The 17,898-nt window shown below is 43.3% G+C and overlaps 2 protein-coding genes across 6 annotated transcripts in view; both read left to right on the top strand.

Annotated features, from left to right (window-relative positions):
• Nucleotides 1–4,029, top strand: part of CELF1 (CUGBP, Elav-like family member 1) — a 45,713-nt gene extending 41,684 nt beyond the window's left edge. For all 5 annotated transcript variants that reach the window (XM_009329700.1, XM_009329703.1, XM_009329706.1 and 2 more), the window contains exon 14: nucleotides 1,046–4,029. The gene's annotated coding sequence lies outside the window, so the exon portion shown is untranslated. The remainder of the gene's footprint in view (nucleotides 1–1,045) is intronic.
• Nucleotides 4,030–8,659: 4,630 nt separating this feature from the next.
• On the top strand, nucleotides 8,660–17,628 carry RAPSN (receptor-associated protein of the synapse). Its single transcript, XM_009329707.1, has 7 exons — nucleotides 8,660–9,166; nucleotides 11,655–11,993; nucleotides 13,274–13,432; nucleotides 13,775–13,873; nucleotides 13,970–14,092; nucleotides 16,774–16,827; nucleotides 17,410–17,628. Exons 1-7 carry the CDS (start codon nucleotides 8,951–8,953, stop codon nucleotides 17,611–17,613), a joined length of 1,194 nt encoding a protein of 397 aa, XP_009327982.1. The 5' UTR covers nucleotides 8,660–8,950; the 3' UTR covers nucleotides 17,614–17,628.
• Nucleotides 17,629–17,898: the final 270 nt, after the last annotated feature.

The raw sequence follows: 17,898 nt of genomic DNA on the forward strand, positions 1-17,898 counted from the left end.
GGGGAGGGAGGAAGGAAAAAAGAAAAACTTGTTTCCTCTCTCCCCTACCTCCCACATTCTTCCTCAAATGTTCCTTGTCTCTTGCAGCTCACAAGCTGAGAGGAGGATTATACCACTTAATATAAGAGTTATTTTATTTATAAAGTCTTCAAGAAAGCTTCAGGAAACACATTTTTTTTCTACTCATCAAACTGGCAACAGTGACTGTAGAGCTTCTCAGAGCCCAGAATCCCCTCATGAAGCCAGGGAGCTGGGGGCTGTTTATAGAAAAGATTGGGAACGGAAAACCCCTGTGCAGGTCTAATGGTATGAAAAGTGCTCAGCTAGGACAAGTCTTAACTTGCAGTCAAGTCTTAAGGAATTCTTCTCCAATGTGTGGAGTTTTTGGTTCCGCTTACTTGTCTTGTATATCTTCCCTAACCGCCCACTCCCCCAGTTCCAAATCACCCACCCCCAGTTTCATGGGCTCCTAGGGAATGAGAAGGGACTGTAGCTGAAGGAAAGAACATGGATTTCCTGGGCTACCGCTGCCTAAGAACTTCCCATGTTAGGATGCAAGAAAAGTCTCAGCCGTCAAACCACCTGTAAATCCCTTGTGTCCTCTGTCTTGTCTCTCATGGTCTCAGTCTCTGTGGGCAAATGTTAGCCCTGGAGCCATATTTTTTGGAGTTGGTCTCCTGGGGAGGGACCTTGCTCTGTTCTTCTCCTAAACAGAGCTAGTGGAGACACTGGGCACAGGGCAAGGTGAATGCATGCTAATCAATGTGTCACGAGGCTGTGGAGCGCTCCACAGACTGGGTGTTGAGAGGGAAATCCAGGCCTCTGCTTCCATTTGGTTTCTGGCAGTTTGATGTTTACTTGGTGTCCTTCATGTACTTCGACTTTTACTTGTCCATCGTTGGCATGTGCTGCCCTTCCCTGTCAACTCCCTTCCCCAGGAGATCTCATTGTACAGTGCCCATTCTTGTTCTCTCTCTCCGTGTTTGGATGTACTGCTCTGTGTAACTCAGTGGGTCTCCCTCTTTCTGGTTTGTTTTTTTTCTAGATTCCTGCCGTTTGTTCATCGTTGTGCCTAAAGCATGTCGATGTGGCGTTCAAGTACATCGTCCAAATCCTTGTCTCTTCAGCTTCTCTGATGCTTGAACTCTCACCTTTGACCTTGTGTTGACCTTTGATGCTGATGTGTATTTTTATTACGTTTGTTTCTTTCTTTTTTTTTTTGTTTGGTTTTTTTTGTGCTGCCAAATTGGTTTTGCTAGAAAGACTGCTGAAGGGGAATATTTAAACTTGCATTTGAATATAAAAGAATTTCTATTTTTCTAGACCTTCGTAAGATAACCACTTGATTTTGTGAATCTGATTCTTTGTAATTGTCTTCAGAGCAGCCTTGCTAGCATACCTTGTGGAGTATTTGTATTTCTGTGAACATACAGCCAATCACTTTCTAGGCTTAGTTTTTTCTGTGTGCTTAGTTTTAAAAACACAGTTTTGAAGAAAAAGTCAATTATATGGTGTGACTCAATCTTTCAGGAGACTTCCTAGTCACATTTTGCTGATCTGGTTCTGTGCTTGAGGAGACAGCATGTGTTTTTATGAGTTCAAACTTGTGACTTGAGTGGCATCAGCAGAAAACACTTGAACTACATTTTCTTCTGATTGTAGCTGCATTTTTGCCCTGGCATTTATTGATTTATTTTTTATTATTATTATTATTATTATTTTTATTTTTATTTTTTCCCCTGCTTTCCTGTGTGATTATCAGTCTGCAGTGAAAATTTGATCAAAGTTGATGTTGTATTTTGTTAAGCCCCAGCATGCTTGGTTTTTTTGTAACTATGATCTCCTCAGCAAAATGTGATGTTTTTGTTTTAATCTTTCAAACTAAGGTAGTGCCCAGAAATGTTTTGCATGTTTCCTGCTGTTTTCTTCACACCCTCGTATATATCACCTTCACCTTTCTGTTTTCTATAGTTTGTGCAAAAACTGAGCAATTTAATGGGCTTCAAAGGTATCCTTTAAATTGGTGTTTTTGGTATGACAAATATCTGATCAGAAGCCACCTGAGGGCATCTACCTGTGCACTTAGACTGTCTGCCTGACAGAGCACGTGGACCTTGTTCCATCTCTAGTGCTGTCTGAGGCTCCCAGGGGGCTCGGTTGCACTGTTCCTGTAGTGGAAGTTTTGGTGGAAGGGGATAGCTGGGGAGCAGGAAGGTGGGGGAACTTCACAGTATTTCTGTTACCAAAGTTATCTGAAGCTAGGGGTCCTTTGAAACACTCTTTATGAGCATTTTGTATAATTCAGGGCACGTTTTTGTCAAGTCCAGCCCCAGTTTAATACCATCAGTCAGACCTTGGTGGCAGGATCCTGGAAGGATCTAGGTTAGCTCTTGAAATAAAGTGTTTGAAATATCCCAGAGAAAGCATTTGTAAACCTGGTCCTACAACTGCTGGCTCTTTTCCCAAGTGACAAGCACAATACAACAGCCTCTGAAGCTGTTACCTGAACAGGGTACCATCCCCAGCTCTCTTCTCAAGGGCCTTAGCTGGGGAATCTCTACGGAGATTTTTTAGTTTTTGTTTAGTTTTTAATTGGGTAATGAGCTAAGCAGTTTTTCTGGCTTGCAGGATGAACTAGAACAGGTTACTGCTTTCTGGGTAGCAGGCGTCCCCCTACCCTACATACCATCTGCACAGGTAGAAACTGGGATGTAGCTTCTAGATGAAGGCACCTGAAGAGTGTGTGCTGTGATGAAGTTTCAGTCAGAAGGAGAAGCAAGCTAGTGTAGGTATCTTAACAGTAGAAAATAATGTGAAATGAAATCCCAGGAAAAGGGGTTTTGCTGAGAAACCAAATCGTGTTTAATTGGGATAATGCAAAGATGCAAAAGGATTTTTTTCTGTCCTACTCCTGAGTTGGCTGAGGATACTATATTCTCAGTAGAGATTGGCTAGACTTGTGTAGACAGTCCTTAATCTGCTTATAAGACAGAACATGTTTGGATATGGCACATATACCTGGGAGTGAAGCGTGAGGCTGGATGAAAAAAGGATAAAGACTCGTTTATTTGGGAGGTAGGGTTGTGGGCTGGCTGCTGTTAGTCCCACAGTCTGAATGCACAGGGCTGTGTGTCAGTGGGGGGCACCGATACCCTGCAGTGTATTGAGTAACTGCCAATACGTTTCTGTACATGTGCGTTTGGTTCCATAAGGAACTTTGGGGAAACCTGTGGAAAAATATCTGAAGAAAACCAAAATGCCAAACATTGGATGTTTCTTTCCTTTCTTCTTTCCTTTTCTTCCTTTGGTTGTTTTAATTGTTCTGTGGTGGTTTTAATGGATTTGAGACAGTGGAGCAGCAGCTGCCTTTCTGATTTTTGGCTGCTTTTTGTGAATAATTTAAAAAGAAAATTTACATTTTGGAGACAAACCTGTGGGCTTTTTTATTGGTACAAACATTGTATTTAACACTAGGGGTTTTGTACAGTTTTTTGCCTTTTCTACTAGAAAACAATGTAAAGTGATTCACAATGTGACGAGAAAACAAATTGCCACTATGACCAAATGTAGAGTCTGTTCTGCAGTAACGGGATTTAATCAACTCGAAGTCGTGGTTCAGTCGTAGAAATGCTTTTCTTTACCTTGTTTGAGCTGTTCCTTTTTTTTCTTGTTTTGATTTGCAAAACAAAATGTCTTTTTGTGTGAAATTGTGTTGTACTCTGTAGAGAATTACGGATTTTACTTTAATGGTTTAAAAAGCAGAGGAGCACGTGTTGCTTTTCTGATCTGATCACAGAGTTTGTGTAGTGGATTTAAAAATGAAAAGATTTGTTACAAGTTTGGAACGAGCGAGTATGTGTTAAAGGAATTTTCTTCCTTTTGTGTGTGTGTGTGGTTTTTTTTTTTTCTTTTTGTCCCAAAGGGCAACTTAAAGCTGTTTTAATTGCACAGACACACCGACAAGAAGTCATTTTGTATATGCCAAGTGTGGTACCTTCCTTTGTTTATTTGCTATTAAACTGTTTGAGAAGAGTCCTTGTGTGTTGTATTTGTGTCTTAAACTTGAGGATCTTTTTGGGTCCAAGTGTGGGAAGATGAGGAGAGAGATGAGAGAACTATCTTCCAGTTTCTTAGCTGTGAGCCACAAAAATTTTCATGGCCCAATGCCACTTGTTCTGGATGTACAGAATACATAGCCCTGGATTTTTACCTGTATGTAGGTGAGCTACTTTGAGTACAAATGGAAAAGACTTTTTCGTTGTTTAGCCTCTACTTCGTATCATTCGGCAGTCAAGTCCCCTTAGACATTAGATACAGAAAAGCTGAGAATCTTGGATAATGCAAATATGTGATACACTGGGGAGTGAGGTGTAGGCATATCCAGCCTCACAGAATTGGTGCTGCACAGCCACTTGCCTGTCCGTGCACTGTGCTTCATGGTGTTTCAAGGGCTAAAGAACTTCAGCATAACACCAGACTAGCTATATGGGAACAGCACGCATGTGTGGTGGTGCGTGAGATTAGATAGGCACCAGCTCATGCTGCTCCAACAAGCCCCATACCCGCCACTGCCTCCTTACCCCTTCCAGGAACACGGCCAAGTTTGCTGAACCTATCCTGATTCTGCAGCATGAAGGTATCTGCAGTCCCTAGTGCTCCTGGTCCTGGAAATACTACACGGGGAAAACCCCAAATGGGTTGGGATTACTTAGAAGCTCAGGTTTTAAGCAGGTAACTTAAGCGAAAGTTACCTGCTTTGCTTTTAGAACTAAGATATGTTAATCATTTGAAATAAAATGAGTTGTTAAAAAAAAAAAAAAATTGGTGTAGGCAAAGTATAATTCATTTAGAAACTTGCCACGAGTTTGACATTAATATTGCCTCTCTCAGAAGGAAAGTACCACAATGGCCATGACTTTGCCACATTTCTGAAAGCTCCTAAAATTCAGTAATGTTACTCCTTCCTTCTGCTGTCTTGCATCTCAGAGACTGCAAGCATTTTCAGGGCAGCTATGTTTCTCCTCCGTGTCCTTTTCCTCTGTTATCTGGCATACTCTGTTTCACCCCATTACTTCCTACATGACTGTAAATCTGAGAGCACTTGCAAGCATCAGGATTCAGTGCAGCATTCCTTTCCCTGCAGTGCACCAATTGCGAAGCGAGGCGCTGAGCCACCTGTTGCAGAGTATGCTGGGATCCCTGCAGTTAATTTGCAGCTGTTGAGAAGGGAGGCTGGAGAGATTTTAGTTCAGATATGTCTGAGGTGAAGGGTGGAAAGAAACAATTGGATCAGAAAAAGGGTTTGTTTAGGCGGGATGGAAGGTTCCTGCTTGTGCAAAAAGTTGGCTAGCCTCATCTTACGCAATCAAAGCTCTGTCAGCTGCGTCTTACAGAATTGATACGAGATCCTTCTGGGTAGGTGGCTTTTTTACTTTTTGAAGGTTTTTTCTTTAATTTAAAAGGCCACCACCAGTCAGTAGACAATTAAACTACAAATAAGAGCCAGTGTATTAATCTCTGAAAATAATCAGCACTTCACATGAGTTGTTATATTTATCAATATCAATAGGAGATACACAAACCTGTAGATTAAGTCCTAATGTTGAATGTTTTAGGAGAAATTTTTTTTTTTCTCGCATCCACCTCCACCTTTCACTACTTATTTTGACTCCAGTCTCCAACCTTCCTGACTTTACCAGCCATGTTCTGCTGTCTTCATATGGCCAGGAGTCACCAGGGATGCATTATGAAGAGCAGTGGGGAGGAAGACAAGCAGCTCAGTGTGGGTCACTCTGAAGAAGTGACTGTGATTAGCTACACTGCGTGTATAGCTCCACTGCATGACAGGTGAGACTCCCTGATTTGGTGTTTCCATGCACCTTGCAGGCTTACTTATTGCAGTTCCTGAGAAGAAACTGTGGATCATTTACTGTAGAAGCCATACCTGAATCTTGTACGAACTAGAGCTATCTTGAGCCACAGGCTGATGATCACTCTGCCACTACTTTCTCAAAGCAGCACAGGTAGTCAGTGTCCTGGTAATTCTACCCATTTATCCCTCCTTATTTAGGCAGCTGCATTGCGCTCAAAGTGGTATGTTCCGTATCAGAGTGCGTTTCTGTTTTTTAAAAATGACCAATTTGAGCTTGATGGTTCTACCCCCCTAAAGGGGGGTAGATTTAGACTAGATATAAGGAAGAAATTTTTTACGCTGAGGGTGGTGAAGCACTGGACCAGGTTGCCCAGAGAGGTGGTGGATGCCCCATCCCTGGAAACATTCCAGGAAAGGTTGGATGGGGCTCTGAGCAACCTGATCTAGTTGAAGATGTCCCTGCCCACGGCAGGGGGGTTGGACTAGATGACCTTCAGAGGTCCCTTCCAACCCAAACTATTCTATGATTATTTTACTAGGATAAGTTTTTATCTCGGTAGGTGAGTTGTGAGTTGATTCTTAAGAGAGTAAACACTATTTCATAGGAGAACTCAAAAGCAAGGAAGTACAGTGTGTTTAACAAAATTCAGGACAGATCATTTCCCCCGTTAGATGGGTTTTGTCAGACTGTGAGGCATCCTCTTACTTTGCCTATTCTTTGTGGGATATGAGAGTGAATATTGAGGGGAGCAGTGCTTTGGTGAAGTGGTTCAAAAGCATCAGGATGAGTCAGAGTTACAGTCAGGTTACTTGTAGAAGGTTAATTTTGCAAAGTAGTCTGCTCCAGCAAAGAATGATGTGATTTTTGTTCTCCCCCTTGAGTCCTGGCTTGATTTTTTTATGTAGCAGACTCCAGTGGTTGCTGTCCATGTCCTCTTAACTTCTCCAAGTCCAGAAATCTGATGGCCTCACCATTGCCAGGGCTTTCCATGGGGGTCGGTCTTCTGCATCTTGTGTCCATCCCACCACCCACCTCCAGAGAGACATATAAGAATTACTGCAGGGAGGAGAGACTTTTTTAAATTCCGAATCAGACTTTTATGGAAGCCCTAAAATCTATAAAGTACCTAGATAACAATTTTAACAGTGCTGCTGAAGTGATTTTTGCACACTAACCAGCTGTGCCTCAGCACTACTTTTCTTCAGCCTTCTGTAGATTTTTCCACAGTTTCCACTTCTAAAGTTTGAGAGTACACAGAGTCTATGCTGAAACGTCATCTAGCACATTACTGCTCTGAAAAACAGTGCTAAATTAAATAGTACAAATGTCATAGAGTATATAAGCTCCCAAAAGAGAATCAGCCTGATTGTAGCAAAACTTTTCTACCATTTAAAATGCTTTGCTTTTTAAAATACTTTTCTGAGGAAATTTTGGATAAAGGTATGGATGGAATCTCCTAAGATCATGACTGCAAGGATGTAAAGCATCTGGGTAGACTGTGGTTCCTTATTCTTTTGTGTCCTGCTTTCCTTAGGGATATTACCTCAGGAAGGCTTCCTTGGGTTTGTGTTTCCTTAGGCAGCCATGACGCAGGCCAGGATGGTCCAACTGGTGGCCTGTGAGATTATTCTGTTGGTATTTACCTTTGCTTGGGGAAGAGCTGCCACCGAATCGCATAGAAGCAAGGAGGCAGCTGGAGACATGCCTACCTCTGCATGTGGGTCTGTTGTTAAAACTCTGAATTGCCATTTCTTCTCTTTGGCCTGTAAAAGGATCCCAAAACAGGTGTCTGGGACTTCTGTATCTGAATTAGACTTCCTTGAGGCATTCCCCCTCTGCCCCCCTGTCAAGTTTGGTATCTCTTCTTACGAAGGGCAGAGTGAATCTATAGATAACCAAGACTGGGCCCATTAAAATGCAGCACATCAATGGGGGTATGAAACTTTACTCCTAGAGGAACCAGGCTAACTTCTACTCTTTCAAAGATGTGTAGGAGCGTTAAAGCTATCTTCTAATTGGGCTAACAATCCTCTTACGCAATCAGAAGGTGCAGAAATCTGTTTTTTTCAGTCATTATTGTCATTCATCATAAAAGATCAGCGAGTTCTGGATGCAGAACTTCCGCAGTGTCTTTGACAACTTCTGTTGAAAACTCTTGGAGGACTGTCACAGGTATCTGATGGCAGTGAGCAACAGTCAGTCATGAACAAAGTTTTTCAGGATGGCTAGCTGCTTCTTGTCCCTGAAATTAAGAAGTCAGTGCCGTATTTGCAGCAAATCTGTGACAGAGACGACCTTTGTCTACAGAAACAGTCCATACTGCCAGCTGAGGTCCTCAAAAGGGAGGCTGAATTTTGTGCCTGGCAAAGTATCAGGCACACTGTTGCAAGTATAATACTGCACGTGTACATCCTGGAGCCTTCTAGTTCATACCTTACTTTTTAAGGCATGTATTGTTCCTAAAGCTACTATCCTAGCTGAGGCTGCTACCTCCCAGGCTAGCCCACCACCACCAGTGCTTGTAAAAAGGGATGGCCAGAGAGAGAGGAGGCAGACAACTGAGACATCCCTGTGACTGCAGCTGATTGTCTCTCCCTGGGGTATTTATAAGCCACATACTGGCGGGCAGGGGTGGGCAGTTGGCTCGCCGTGACCTTGGGAGCTGGGGAGCCTGACTAGCATTCCTGGGAGCCACGTGGGCCGGACTGGCAGGCACAGCTGTAGCCAATGGGGAGGAGACCAGCACTGGCTGCTCAGATTGAGTTTCACTCCTGTCGCTTGAGATTTTTCTCTTTCTCTCCCCGTTGTGCTTTTCCTCTTTGTTTATGGGATTGGACAGGCGAATGCACTGATGGAGTCCTAGCGAGCAAGACGTTTGCCTAGTGGATTTGGGATTCTACCTTCAGTGCTGAGCAACCACTTCTTGCCAGTGCCTACCACAACTCCAGCCCCCTGACATGGCTGGGCTTTTAAGGCTCCAAGCCTTCTGAGCACACAACCTGCCCTCCTCTATTAGGGCATTTTATGTTGTGTTCTCCTCTATGCACTTCCTTTTTGCTGTCCTTAGAGGTTAGTGTATGAGGCTTTTTAATGCATGGGAGATGGGTCAGGACCAGACAAAGCAACAGATAGAGAAAGGACTCCATCTTTACCAGTCTAATCAGACCGAAAAGGCCCTGCGAGTCTGGATGAGGGTTTTGGAGAAGTCTGCGGATCCTGCTGGCAGGTTTCGGGTTTTGGGTTGCCTCATCACTGCTCATGCAGAGATGGGCAGATACAAAGATATGCTGAAGGTAAGGCGATCTGGAGATGAATGCATGCCATTGTGTCGCACCCACTACGGAGAGTGGCTGGAGATTAGAATGTGAAATTGGGGTTTTTATTTTGTATATAGTAGAACATACCAGCTGTTGAGTGCATATTGTGGGCTGCCGTAATCGCTGTGTTGACCAAGAGCTCCAGCCCACAAGATACGCAGAATACTACTTTTCGTTGAGTCTCGTCCCTCAGGATTCCCAGGTCATTGAGGTTCTCCAGTTAATCATGGGGACCTTTCTTGATTTATTCCCCACATACAGGCACACCATGTTATCAGGCTTCAGAAAAAGGTATGAAAACAGGGTCTTTGCTCCACTTGAAGCTGTTTACAGTGTGTATGTCAGTGTAAAACGAGATCTCCAAGTGGATTCTGTAGAATAAGCAGCAGTCTTGTGGAGACATGTCTGTTATCTTGTTGTTCAACTGCTGTTTGATATCTAATATAGATCTTACATTGTTTTTTATTGCAATTATTTGTTTGCGAGGGAGCTGATTAAGAGGGGGAAGAGGGGGGTCTGACAGTTGAGGTCAGAGAGGGGCTCCCAGTTGTCAGGACAGCCTAGAAGAAAGAAGAATATGGGGCTTGATGGAAGAGTGGTAAAAAGAAGCTGAAGATACATTTCAAGAGCATGAGGATAAACGTGTTTGATTAAATGAACAAAAAGAAGCTGATGTGTGGATCTGAGAAGTAACAGGATGCATATAGGGAGCAGCAGGTAGTGTTTGGGAGGGTGACTCGGGAATCTGGAAGACAAGGCAAGAGGATGTTGTAATAGTCTTAAGAAACTATCCCAGCCTGAAATAGGGTCTTGCTAAAGGGCCTTGATATTCTTGTCCTGATGTTTTTGGTTGCCTCTTACTAGACTGGTAATCATTCAGCATTTAGCACAAAACGTGAAGGGGGTGCCCAGATCTCATTGAAAAGTTTTTGGTAGCTCTGTTCAGAATGAGGGGGGGCACATCTTACTAGTAAGCCCATGCACGTGTCAAAGCCCTATCTTAAAAACAAATACTTAGGATGAAGAAGAAAAGAGGGCTATTAATACACTTGGAAAACATTTCAAGAAAACCCGTTCCGATAAGTGATGTGGAATTAGGTGGTGGCAGAAACAACAGACTGATTAGGGAAGAGAGAAGCAAAAAAGGTAAGATGTGGCTACCTGAAGGAAATACTGAAGGCTTCACGGAAAACGAGAAACAGGCAAAGGAGTGGGCTCAGTATACCTGAACCTTTATTTGTTATCTGAGAAGAGAACAGAAAGTGGGATCAGAGTAGGTGAATTTTAGTTCTTCCCAGTATTAGGAAGGAAAAAAGGCTTCAGTCAAGCTGAAGATTTTACACCGCAAGTGATCAAAGATAGAGGAAGGAGAACTTTAGCAATAAACCATTGAGAGAGGAAATAACAGGAGAAAAGGGGTCAGAATTAAAAGCATGAAATTAACCGTGATTTAAGAAGGGTTATGATGCTCAACCTCTTTTGGAGAGAAAAATTACTTCACGCCAAGGAAAGAGGCTGTGGGAATCAGGAAATAATGAAGAACTTGTACAAAGGTAAGGGAATGTGGGGAAGCATGAGCTAATGCACATTACTGGGTCCACATAGCAGCTTTCCTAAAGTGCTAAGGAAACTGAGAACACATATACACAAACATATGCAATTTATGGTTGTTTAGTTTTTTTATTTTATTTTGTGAAGAATGTAAAATGTTCTAGTAGCTTAAATTATTATGTGTTGCCACTATACAAAAAGGAAGTAATTGGTGCCCTTGGGAATTGTTATCCATAAACCTAACTGATAATCTCTAATGAAAACACATACTGAGAAAATTGCTAAATATTTACCTTTGCTACTGGTATTAATTCAAGCCAGCAGCGTGCTTGGTTCATCACAAAACACAAAAGAGTCACTGCTCATAAGAGCTTGCAGTCTAAAAGAAAGAGACTTCAGATCATTTAAGAGAACTCTATGCAATGAATCCTTAAGGTTATAAAACAAAAACTGTCAAGACTGCAATTTCTTAGTAAAAAATTGATGAAAGAAGTAGCTTGCTTACTTTCTTTTATTAATAGAGTACTTCAATATCTTAAGAATTCCAGAGAACGTGGAATAAATTAAACTGAGTGAAAGAAAACTGAGCTGCATTGTGTCAGATGTTTCCTGCTTCACCTGCTTCTCTTTAGGGCCCTTTAACGGCTTTTTTCCACTAACCACCAGCCTAGTTCATCTTCCTTGCCCCAGAGACTGTGGAGAGAGGGAGAGGTTTCTTCAGACTGCTCATAGGCCCTTTAAACCACCAGATAACTGCTCAATGCGTACGATGCTTCTGAGTCTGTGCTGCTGGACTTCCCTGCCCTGCTCAGAGATGAGCCGCTTCTCCAGTACAGGGTGCTACTCTCTGGGTATTTGAGCTGTATTTAAATAAACTACACAGTTTTATAAATGCTCTCTTTTCTACTTAAAGTTTGCAGTGGTACAGATTGACACAGCACGGGAGCTGGAAGACCCGGATTACCTTACAGAGAGCTACCTAAACCTGGCTCGCAGCAATGAGAAACTCTGTGAATTCCAGAAAACAATCTCTTACTGTAAGACGTGCCTGAACATGCAGGGTACCACTGTGAGCCTGCAGCTGAATGGCCAGGTGAGCCTCAGCATGGGCAATGCCTTCTTGGGCCTCAGCATTTTCCAGAAGGCTTTGGAGTGCTTTGAGAAAGCTTTACGCTACGCACACAACAACGATGACAAGATGCTGGAGTGTCGAGTCTGCTGCAGCCTCGGGAACTTCTATGCCCAGATAAAGGTGTGGTAACCTAAGGGACGGAAGGGTGATTGTCTCATGGATTCAGGAAAGAATTGGAAATGGTGTGAATTTCAGCTTGTTTCTTTGCTATAGAAAGTGAAGTACTGAGAGAGTGTTGTAAGCTAAAATCTCTTCTTTGTAAAATCATCATTGAGTACTCTCCTTCATAGTAAGGATGGGAGGATTATTAATGTTTATATAGCACAGCAGAAACAGCTGTGAATATTCCTGTGTGTTGAAAAGATCAAACTTAGCTTCAAAGAAGATGACATCAGAGGAGGTACTGCCTGCACACAGGGCTGGCAGCCAGAACTCGGGGATTCTCTATTTCTACCACTATCTCAGGCAAATAGCTATTTATATGAGCAAAACCAGGCAGGAACTGAGGATGGGGGTGATTTGCCAGTTCTAACTTCTATTACAAACAGCAACAAATAGGTTTTCCTCACAAAGTCTTGATTTTTGTCACTAATGGAACATTCGTGAACTGAAGTGTTGAAAACTATCAGTAAACTTCCCTCATAATACCAAAAATAAAGAAAGAACATTGTGCTGGATACTTTTAAGGTATGAAATAAGAAGGGAGAAAGGACATTTTAAAAGTTGTGGTTTCCTTTGTGCATCTTGGAGAATTAAAAAATGTGAGGACTTTTTCATTTCTGCAGTCTCATGTAACTTACTTGAGAACTGGTTTAGATATTTAGGTAATAGTTTTACGTATTTATTGTAAAATAAGATTTCTTTCTAAAACACTTTTAATGCAGAAAGATGCTTAAAAATGAAAATATGTTACATTATTACTTATTGTGGATTTGGTGAGGCCATGATTCTTTGTTCCTGTTTCCTGCAATGATGGATAACTAGCCTCTTGGAGATCCTGACTCATCATATGGAGAACGAGGGCTCCATGTAGATGTTGAAAGCAGAGATGATGTAAGAGCAGAGAAAGTTTTCAGCCTCTGGTTACAGAGGAGGGTAAATGGTTCCTGCAGAGTAAAGCTCATGGCATACTATATAAAATTCATTTGCTGTGTCATTGCCCCAGTGTTCTGAACCCAGGGAGTAATATGAATTCAGTATATGGCAATTCCACTTTCCACAGTTTGGTATCTAGTGAAATACGGCATGTGGAAGAAGAGCAGCAGGAGTTGAACGGTGTACAGAAATCTGCTAGCTGTTGCAGCATTAGTAAATAAAAAATGGTTGCTTTTTTAAAATTTATTTTCTTTTTTGCTTTCTTTTTGCTGTAACTGCTGTCTGTCTGCTTGTCTGCCTTACAGGACTATGAGAAAGCCTTGTTCTTCCCATGTAAAGCAGCTGAGCTGGTGAATGATTATGGAAAGGGCTGGAGCTTGAAGTACCGTGCAATGAGCCAGTACCACATGGCAGTGGCCTATCGGAAGCTGGGGCACTTGGCAGATGCTATGGACTGCTGTGAGGTATAGGGTGCACGCAGATGCAGAGCTGTCAGAGGTCTCTGCAGGGCGATCTTGCCTACAGGACTGGGAGGAAGAGAGGTACCATGGCATTCACACTTGACTCTAGATGTTCCTGCTGCCTCCCAAACTTAGATCTGTGGTTTCGGTAGCCCAGGGGGCCTCAAAAGTTTGGGTCTATGAGTGGCCCTTGGTTGGGAACATGTGAACAAGACTTTACTTGCCTTAAAAAGACTGTGCCATTTCTTTGGAGCTGACCTTTCAGTGGCTCGAGTGCATGGTCCCAGCCCTGCTGTTTTGAACCAGCAACAAGCTCTTTTACTGACCAAAGACAATTTCTTTCAGGAGTCCATGAAGATTGCCCTGCAGCATGGTGACCGGCCTCTGCAAGCGCTGTGTCTGCTGTGCTTTGCAGATATCCATCGCAGTCGCAAAGATGTGCAGGTACAGCTCTTTCCTGCTGGGAAGGACAGAGGGGATAGCAAGAGGGTGTGAAAGCAGGCCATAGCAAAACATGTGTTTTCTTCCCTGCTTCTGCAGACAGCCTTTCCTCGGTATGATTCCTCCATGAGCATCATGACAGAGATTGGAAACCGCCTGGGCCTGATCCAGGTGCTGCTAGGAGTGACTAAGTGCTGGATGATCCAGAAGGAGCTGGACAAGGTCAGTTACAAACTTGTTTCTACAGAAGTTTGTTAGACAAGATTAGAGCATACAGTCTTTTTCTGAACCGTACGCCCATCAAAGTGCAGTGGAGACCTGTACCCCCTGGTTCTACCAACAGGGTCTGTTGCTTGCACACTTACATTTCTCCAAACGGTCCCTCTCAGCCAGGAATTTGTTACTAACAGTATGAACATCCATTCTGAGTCAGACTGCTAACTTACAGAATTGTCTCATTAGTCAGTCCTGATGACTTTAAGCACTACACTGAGAAACCAGCACTGAGGAAAGGAAGCCTACTCCTGCCATCGTAGGCAATCAGCTTATGCTCTGAAATAGATTCCACTGCCTAGTTTTTAGCTGTATGACTAGGCTCATTGTTGTGATAGTGATGATAAACATCACAGCCCTACAGCTCCACCATGTGCTTTGCAGACAAATGTGGCATCAAATTCCTAGAGAAACTTTGAAGGTATATAAAATGTGATGTGAAACAGAGAAACAAGAGCAGAAAATAATTTGGGAATAGACAACCAGTCAACATAGTACAAGGGCGCAACATTACTTATTTTGAAAATGCTTAGGCAGTGTATGTGTGTTAAAATCTAGATTGCACTAAATTCAGCAGATTGCACTGCAGGAACATTACTGGGCTGCAGAATGAGATGCTCAAAGGCTAGCCTTGAACTAGTGCTGAACAACCTGGAATGCCTGCACAGTGCTGCGTCAGGATGCTGATTTGAGTGTAGGTATGATGAAGATTCACTCTTATCACTCATATGAGACACAAAGAATTTTAGCTTAAACAAAGCATCCCAGATATTAGGAAATCAAGTATGTGTCTATCAGAAAAGACAAGTTCAGGGTGCTGTCAGCATCTGAGTTGCCTACAGCAGGGAATCAGGTGGGTGAGATACACCTTGCAATCTCAGTAAGTAAACACTACGTTTGCAATGGAAGAAGAAACTGTAGACTTAAAAACTTTGCTCAGTGTAATCCCTTCCCAGCCTCATATCTCATATTCAAAAGAATGGGACAGGACACAGCAGATAGGCCTCTACATTAAGAGAATATTCAGGGCACTCATCAAACCCCTACATCCACTGATCCCATCTCTGGCCATTGCCACCCTCTGATATCACAAGCAGCGCTCAGCTGTGAGAACCTGGTGAGGGCTTTGCACAGAGTCCTAATCTCACCAAAACCCACAAAAGAAGAGAATGAATAAATGAATCTTGTGTTCCGTTCCAGGCATTAGAGGGAAGTCTGCCCTGGTGGGTCAGGGATCTTATGCCCATTGCCCCAAATGTGACCTCCTCAAGTGTCACAGCCCTGAATACTCACCCAAGCCTGTTCCTCAACTTGCCAGTCCCAGTTTCCATTTCTCATGCTACTCATCTCAATATAAGTTACCTAATAAAGCAGTTTCCTAACTTTCCATGTGCAGATTCCCTATTCTTGTCCTAGCTTCCTCCATCTTCCTGGTCTCATTGGCCAGTTAGTCTATTTCCTTTCATTTGCGTGTAGTCAATACTATTGCAGATCCTCCCAGGCTGCTGTTGCAGCCTGCTTGCCCAAACTCTTGTGCAGTCTCATATTCCTGTCCAAGACAAACTGTCACCTGGACTTCTCAGCGTATCTTCCCCCACCCCACATGCTTCACTTTGATTCCTTAGTCCCGGTCATTAATTTCAGGGTTTTCCAGTACGTAGTCGCTCCTCCTAGGCACAGCTCTCAGTTATGTTCTACCTGCTAGCCTTCAGTTCCTGTTTCCCTCTTCTACAAGTTCCTTATCCTAGGCTGTTGCTGCCACCACAGATCTAATGCCACCTCCTCTGTATTTAAAGTGCACTTTCATCTCATCTGGTCCTCTTCTCCTAGAATAGCAGTAATGCCAAATTATAGGGCAGAAGTTTTAGAATATTCCTCCTGAAAACTACTGCATCACAAGGGAGACCTCATCTTCCCCTTGGACAAATCTGAAGCAGATCTCAATAGTTCTGGAAAAGAGAGCGATGATCAGAACAGTGAGGAACACTGTGGCATCTAGGGGAAAGTAGGGAGTCATTTGGTATAACAACTGCTATGCTAAATACTTTCCTTCAGGTTGAAAAAGATGGATAGCAGTACACTCCTACATCACACCATGTGTAAGTAGGACAAACTGGATATATGAACAGCAGGGAAAAAATGGAAGAGCATGGTGTGTTGGTGGTGCTGAACCCTTTCCTCCCCTCTTGTACAAGTGAAATTGGAGTTGCCCAGCAATTATTGAGCCTATAGGGTAGGATGGTGAAAAGGCTTGCTTTGCTTGTGCTTCATCCCAACCCCAATGAGCATGTGTGACTGAGTTTAAATAAGTCTGTATTCTCTCTGCTTGGAAACAGCAGCCTCTGCCAACATCATACCCCTATTTGCACTGTGTGGCTGGAACAGAAATGTAGCTCTTGGATTATTTGTGGTCTTTCAGAAACCAAGCTTTTCTTATGGATGAACTTTTGGGAGGGGAGGGAAATCTGCCAGCTATCTTGCATCTCCAGAGTTGCAGTGATGCTTGTTTATCCAAATACTACTCTGTACCTCTTTACCTCTTTCTTTTAATAATCCCCATAGGGCATTCGTACAAGTCTGGTTTTGGTATATCAGACTGAGAACTGATGATGCATGCTCTCCGTTCACAGGCTCTGGAAAGCATTGAAAAGGCACAGGAGCTGGCAGAGGGACTAGGGAACAAGGTAGGATCCTACAGCTTCTCTTCAGCACTGTCTGTACTCTTCTGTCAGGCAACTTAAGAAGCCAAGCGTTGAAGTATCCAGACTTGTTATTGCTTATTAACATGTCCATATTAACCAGTCGATGCTTGGGACTTTCAGTGTGCAAGTCTGAAAAGTGAGGGAGGAGTCACAGTGGGATAAACAAAGGGGAATGGGAAGCAGTAAAAATGGGGTATGAAACAGAGAGGATTAGGGGTCTCTTCCTGAAAAATATTATTGCCCTGAGCAGCAGCTGAACTGTGTGCTGGCTGGAGGCAAAGGGAAGTTGAAATACAGTGTATGTCATGGATAGCTCAGGAAAGCCATCTTGATGAAAGAGCTGCAGAGTGCCTCAACCTGGTGTCCTGGTTACAGAGAAGTAGGATTAATGGCAGGAAGTGCTGAGAGACCAAATGTCCTTATGACTGATCCTATCCCTTGGGCAGCTTTCTGTGTTGGTGTTTCTCTACCTGGCTGATGGGGCTGCAGTGGTTTCCGCTCCTTCTGTTACTGGTCTGTCTTCACCTTGTTCACTTTTCTTATGTTTCTGCCCTTCACGTGCAGCTTGGCCTACTGAAGCTCCACTGCCTGTGTGAAAGGATCTATCGCACAAAGGGGCAGCAGCGAGAATTGCGTGACCATGTAGTGAAGTTTCATGAATGCGTGGAGGAGATGGAGCTATACTGTGGCATGTGTGGAGAGTCCATTGGGGAGAAGAACAACCAGCTGCAGGCGCTGCCTTGCTCTCACTTCTTCCACTTAAAGTAATGGGCTGGAAGTACTGAAGATCCTTGTCATGACATTAGTCATAGGAAAGAGCTGTTCATGCCCAGAGTAGGACAGTCCTGTGCATGCTGTTCCCCAGGTCTTTGTCCTGCTTACCTGTGTCCTGCAGGATCCTATTGCAGTGTCGTGAATCTCACAGCCTTGAAGGGTGAGATTTAGCCATAATATCCATCCCACTCCCACTTGTCCTCTAAATTATTGTTCAGCGATGTCCTGACCTTGTAGGTGCTTAGCCCAGTTCACAGATTCTTATTTAATTCCTCTTGG

This window comes from Pygoscelis adeliae, unplaced genomic scaffold, assembly GCF_000699105.1.
Source record: "Pygoscelis adeliae isolate BGI_AS28 unplaced genomic scaffold, ASM69910v1 Scaffold117, whole genome shotgun sequence".
NCBI lineage: Eukaryota > Metazoa > Chordata > Aves > Sphenisciformes > Spheniscidae > Pygoscelis > Pygoscelis adeliae.

Coding starts and splice junctions, on each gene's coding strand:
- RAPSN (XM_009329707.1), top strand. CDS start 8,951: ATGAGGCTTTTTAATGCATGGGAGATGGGTCAGGACCAGACAAAGCAA. Junction 13,433..13,774: donor ATGCTATGGACTGCTGTGAG/GTATAGGGTGCA, acceptor AATTTCTTTCAG/GAGTCCATGAAGATTGCCCT. Junction 16,828..17,409: donor CAGAGGGACTAGGGAACAAG/GTAGGATCCTAC, acceptor CTTCACGTGCAG/CTTGGCCTACTGAAGCTCCA.